The 6,152-nt window shown below is 37.7% G+C and overlaps 1 protein-coding gene across 1 annotated transcript; it reads left to right on the forward strand.

Moving 5' to 3' along the window:
* Positions 1-323: 323 nt before the first annotated feature.
* LOC118774239 (GTPase IMAP family member 9-like) lies at positions 324-5,720 on the forward strand. Its single transcript, XM_036523469.1, has 3 exons — positions 324-354; positions 2,229-3,107; positions 5,662-5,720. The coding sequence occupies exons 1-3, from the start codon at positions 324-326 to the stop codon at positions 5,718-5,720; spliced, it is 969 nt and encodes a 322-aa protein (XP_036379362.1).
* Positions 5,721-6,152: the final 432 nt, after the last annotated feature.

Below are 6,152 nucleotides of genomic sequence, written 5' to 3' on the forward strand. Positions count from 1 at the left end.
TCTTTTAGGATCTGCAGCTAATTACCTAACCATATTGAATGCACCTTTAGTAACTTTTGTAAGAGCATCTGCCAAATGAACTAATATAAATGTGAAACTTTCAACATTTTATCATACATACGTAAGGAAAGTCACTTTTTGGCTATTGGTAGATGCAAGTGATTGAGTCTATCATGGGTGTGTTTAAGCATCAGAGACATATAGAAATATATTATATTATAGAAATATATTCATATAGAAAGAGAAAGCAGTGGAGGCATTCACCTAGAGACAGACACATCGACATCTAAGCCCTTCAGCAATCCTGCCACACCACCACTAAAATGAGTGACAAGCTTCGACTACTGTGTGAAGGTATGTATTCATATAGGCCATATTCATATTTATATAGATTCATGTTTCATTTTGAACTTTCTTAACAAGCTCTCAAATTGTTTTGGCAGAAGCAGTACAGGTTTTCTCTGAGAACATGAAAAAGCTCCTTTTGCATTTGCACTTGGAGAAAGACATAAGTTAATATTTTTAGTCTAACATATATATGGAGAATATGGTTTGATCAAATATTCAGCGTATTTACTAAACCATTTAACATGAACACAGTGCTAATGCAATAATCAGAATCAGTGTTTGTTGTTGTTATGATAAACGTGAATAAGGAGAAAGTTTGCGTTTATTTCTGTGTATTAATTTTTAGAACATTAGGCCACTATAAACCGTTACATATTATGTATGTTCTCAAACGCTCACTGATCTACAACGGTGAGACGGCCGCTCATGCAATGAACTATCAGACCGCTTCTGCTGTCGTGCTCATTTCAGTAAGAAGATTCGTGCAGTAACACCCCACCCTCGCAGGCAGTGCTGAAATCGAAAAATGTCATACATTTTTTGATATTTAATATCTTTGACATTATTTAATGTACGAAAATTCAAAATGTAAAGTTGTCTGTATTATACATTAAACACGACCTACAGACACTTCCCCCCACATAACACTGCGTCAGTTCTCTCAGAAAGTGAACACGACGATCGAGGATTCGCTTGCTCAGTAAAGTTAATGCTCTCTGGCTATCGGCTGACGACCATATAGTGCGCACACTGAATACGTGGAAAAAAAGATGAATAGCCTAATTAAATAAATAGCTTCATTGTACTAGAACCTCGTTTAGCGACCAACTTCATTAGTAACTGGCTTAAATGGCAGCAGAGACTTGTATTCTGCAGTATTAAGTATATTTTTCTACAATAGAGCCATTTTAAAGGCTGTTTATTGAACTGCACAGTATGACTACGGATGGAATTACCCTGGGAGCGGAGGAGGAAACACACTAAACGAGCTGAACGAGATGTGTCGAAAGAACAGAACGAGAGTCTGTAGTAGTATGTATATTATTTGATAGCTTTGCTCTTCGTGTCGTCTGTCGTCGTTACTACAGTAATGCCTCTACCCTGTTCAATGGTGCGGGCCTTTTTTTTTTTCAACAAATGTACAGAACTGTTGTGGATGTTGTTCAATTATTTGATTCTCAGGCTTGATATATTGACATTACATTACATTATTGGCATTTAGCAGACGCTCTTATCCAGAGCCATTACATCAATTACAAGTTTTTTTTTACATCAATTACAGGTTTTTACAAGGCAGTTAATGTACTCTAAAAGTACTGTACTGTATATTAATATTCAATTATAATTATGACACTGTGGTAAAGCACAACATGGTTACTGAAAACATTTGACTTACAGTAAGCAATAAACCACCATTTTATAGTAATAGTGGTACATGATGGTTGTGGAACATACAAATGCAATTTAAATAGTTTTCCTCATTTATCTGCAAAGCACATCAAAAAGCACAGTTATTATGCCATGGAATAAGCCTGTATTGTGGAGGCCCTGAGTAATATTGGAACCCCATTAAAGTCATACCCCCACTGAAGCTCAATACTGACAATCCTGTGAATATGCAGTACAGATGCAGTATAAATAAAGACATCTCACATAAAATGTTTAGTATTTACAAGGTTTAGCAAGACTGCTTCTAGCCCCAGAGGAGCAGAGTTGTTCAATGATGCTTGCTTTTGTGAGCAACATAAATTGCAATGACAAAAAAAAAAATCAATTGGATAAATATGAATGCAAAACTGACTTACAGAGATTACATTTTGTTAATTATTCCTAAATTTGCCTGCTTTACCAATAACTGCTGTGTAATTATTCTTTGGTAGAAGAAGATGATGGTGAATTGAGGATTGTACTGGTTGGAAAAACAGGAGTTGGAAAAAGCTCATCTGGAAATACAATCCTTGGTGAGAATGTGTTTAAAGCTGAGCCCAGCCCCTCCACAGTAACAGAGGAGTGTAGAAGAGAAAGCAGATACGTTGATGACAGATGGATTACTGTCATTGACACACCAGGGTTGTTTGATACAGAGGTTCCTGAAAAACAAATCAAGATGGAGATTGTGAGAAGCATCTTCATGATGGCCCCTGGACCCCATGTGTTTCTGGTTGTGATGCAGCTGGGGAGATACACAAAAGAGGAGGAAAAAACTATGGATCTCATCAAAAAAATGTTTGGAGATGAAGCATCCCCCTACACAATGGTACTTTTCACTCGGGCAGATGATTTGAAAAGACAAGACGGAACAGAAAAAAAATTAGAAGAATTTTTAAATGGAGATGAGAAGGGATCTAAGAAGCTTAAAGCGGTGATTCAAAAATTTGGGAATAGATGTCATGCCTTTGACAACAAGAAGGGTGTTGAAGATCACACTCAGGTTACAGAGCTCCTGAAGAAGATTGACACCATTGTTGAGAGGAACGGGGGAGCCTACTACACCAACAAGACATTGGAGGAGGCAGGCAAAGCCATCACGAAGGAGATAAATGAAATTCTGGAAAAGAAAAAAAAAGAGATACAGGTGAAGGTTGAGGAACTGAAAAGGGAGCATGGAGGAAAGAAACTGCAGGAAGAAATAAACAAGCTCATGACAGAGGAAAGAAGAAGGGCTAGAAAGAAAGTATACATATACAATGAGTTCATCAGACCTCTTCTGATGTCACTCGGAATAATAGTTGGGGCTGTGGCAGCTGGGGCATTAACAGGTGGGGCTGCTGCTCCTGCAGTCGTAGCTTTTGAAGTGGCAGAGATGGTAGCAATAGGTGCTGGAGCTGGAGCAGCAGTGGGAACACTGGGAGCAGTGGCAGCTGCAACTGCAAAGAAAATTAAAGAAACAGCTCCTAAATGTAGAGTGCAGTGATCAAAGAAATGTTTATGTTCAATGAAGAAATAATCACTTCCCCATTTGCAGTATTGAATATTCCTTCCAGTCAGCTCTCCCTGTTCCTGGTTTTACTCTCTGTTTCCGGGTCACAGAGCACTGTGCTAACACCTGTGCTCTTAGATTTATTTTAAATATTACATGTGTTTCCTGCATTATAATATAAATACACACATAGCTTTTTTATAAACCAAATTGTTTGTTTGATTTACATGGTGTGGTGCACTGTGAGCGTACTATGATTACTTTTGTTTGCTGACTTTCTTCTTACATTACATTACATTACGTCATTTAGCAGACACTGTTACCCAGAGCAACTTCCAGATAATTGCATCACAATGCTTAGTTATCGAAAAGTACAACAAGAGGTCAGTAAGATACTGAGATAAGTGCTAAACGAGTGTAAAGTTCTTTTTTAATAGAAAGTAGGGATAGATAGGATAGATGGAGAGGAAGGTAGATTAGAGATAAAGCTTGAAGAGATGAGTTTTCAGCTTTCTCTTGAAGGCACCCACGGAGTCTGTTCTACGAATCTCAGCAGGAACCTCATTCCACCAGCCTGGAGCAAGTAGTCAGTTGAGCAAGTACTTCTGAGTGGTTTATAATTTATAATAAATAATAGTTTCCTGTAGTTATGATCTAAGTAATGCTAATGAAGGTCTTAATCATTTGTTTGCCCTCCTGTTTTTATTTTTTTCATTTGTTGAATAAATGTATGTCTCAGCCTTGTTTGAGTCTGGACTTTTCTTGCATTGTTTGTCTTTGTAATTTTATACCAGTACAATCAACAGGTAATAACTAATGTGATCCATTGATAGACATAAATTCGTCCTGTATTATGATTCATAAATAATTTGCAAGGTTTAGGCTATTGAGCTGACACAGCAATGCCAATAATCTCTTCCATGCATTGAAAGCAGTAATTGCGTGTGTTGGAGTGTGTATATGATTTTAGCTAACTGTGATATTGATTGTTATACCATGTTTTAGCATCGGAACAGGGGCCTTAAATTTTAACCATCCCATTAAAGCCCACACCAGAAAGGTCAGCTACACCACTGGAGCCTAACAGGAGCCTTCCCAAAACATTGTTTCAGTGTGAACTTCCTTTCACTTGTAAAAGTCACTTTGGTGATGGTCATGAAATTGTCTTGATTGCAGTTTCCCCAGTGAGGAGGTCCATCTCTTAATTTAATTGATTTTTTGTTCTTAATCTAGCTACCTACCTAAAAAATGGTAATATATGGAGTGCCAAGGAAGATTAGAGGTTTTAGCCGGCAAGCTATTTAAGTAGTTAACAGTTATCTAGCTATGGGGCCCTCAAATGCTCTGTCTGACTGATGACTGGTTTAATAATAATAATACTAATAATAATAATAATAGTAATAATAATAATAATACCTTCATGCATATATTCTTTTCCTACAAGAGTAGGAAATTAATCAAGTGTAATTGTTTTATTCTCAGGATCAGCTCAACAAATTGTGCTTGTTGGCAGTGGTGGTTCCAGCTTGTATGATGCTCTGGGCGAACCCCCGCTTCAGCGCCCCCCCCCCCACCAATAGTATAATATATATATATATTATAAATATCAAAAAGAAGTAACAAAGACAAATTGAAACAAAGTGTAGTATATAAATACAATTAAAAAACAGAATCAAATTATTACACTATTGCCATATTGCTAACAAAAATAAATAAATAAATAAATAAATAAAACTAAATTGCACAAATCCTATCACCTCGATGAAAGTTAGTCAAATCAATAATGTGCTAGTTAGGTTGTAATCGTTTTACTGCAGGCTAAACTGTGTGAAATTATATCCAATGTTATGTAAACTAGTTGGACAGAAAACGGAATATTATCGCCCTATGTGTAATAGAATAGCAAGCAACATAGGCTAACAAATATATGTGTTATACCAGCCTGTTTCATTACATGCATAATATTGTACTCATAAAGAGATGACATAGCTGCATACCTTTATCTTTTACACATTTCTCCTCTTCTTCTTTCCTCTTTTTCCTAAAATGGCACCTGATGGCTTAGAGTAGACCTTCTCTTCTCCATTTGTGTTGATATGGCACTTGAGCATCAATACATTACCCATACCCCAACACTGACAACCAAGAGTCAAGACTAAACCAATTCACCCTGGTGGTGTGCAGACTGGTTTATTATTCTTAACGATTTCACACAAACCAGAAAAAAATGCAACAATATGTCTGTGAAACTATATATTGACAGTATTATGAATGAATTGTGGTTTATTTGGTAGCATTTTGTAGTTTGACTGATTTTACTAATTGCATTAGTACTGTACAAAGTTGGAAGTATGCTATTTGATTCTCCCACTCCCCCTACCTCTGGCTTCCAGTGGGGAGACCTGAGGTCAACCTACCCCCGCCCGCCCCCTTTCCCATCTTGTACTTCTGAATGGGAGACCTTCCAAGGCAGTAGCCTGCCTAGCTCACAAACTAGAATCAGGGGACCCACTCTTACAAGGTTAATTGACCCACACGGTGACATGATATCATTGATGTGATGTGTAAATGAGCGAAAACTGATCGCACAAATGTCACCGTTCCAAATTTTTTTGTGTGGGCGTCCCGTGCTGCCCCCAGCAAGATGCCGCCCTGGGCGGCTGCCCATGTCGCCCATACCTAAATCCACCACTGCTTGTTGGGGTAGAGTTGAGGAGCATGCAGCAGGAAGTACAGTTTTGGGAAGACAGAACTTTTTACTTTTTACTTTTTACTTACAAAATCTCCTTTTCACTGACACTGAAATAGCCCTCTTCTTGCAGTAATCCATTTGCTATTCGTGTGTGGAAGTGGTGAGGCAGCAACGGAAAGTTGAAATAGAGCA

Source organism: Megalops cyprinoides, chromosome 1 (assembly GCF_013368585.1).
Source record: "Megalops cyprinoides isolate fMegCyp1 chromosome 1, fMegCyp1.pri, whole genome shotgun sequence".
Classification (NCBI taxonomy): Eukaryota; Metazoa; Chordata; class Actinopteri; order Elopiformes; family Megalopidae; genus Megalops; species Megalops cyprinoides.

What these genes read in the sequence shown, in the direction of transcription:
- LOC118774239 (XM_036523469.1), top strand. Translation starts at nt 324, where the DNA reads ATGAGTGACAAGCTTCGACTACTGTGTGAAG. An exon ending in GCTTCGACTACTGTGTGAAG is followed by an intron (nt 355 to 2,228) that starts GTATGTATTCAT and finishes ATTCTTTGGTAG; the next exon opens with AAGAAGATGATGGTGAATTG. An exon ending in GGCAGCTGGGGCATTAACAG is followed by an intron (nt 3,108 to 5,661) that starts GTGGGGCTGCTG and finishes TCTGGCTTCCAG; the next exon opens with TGGGGAGACCTGAGGTCAAC.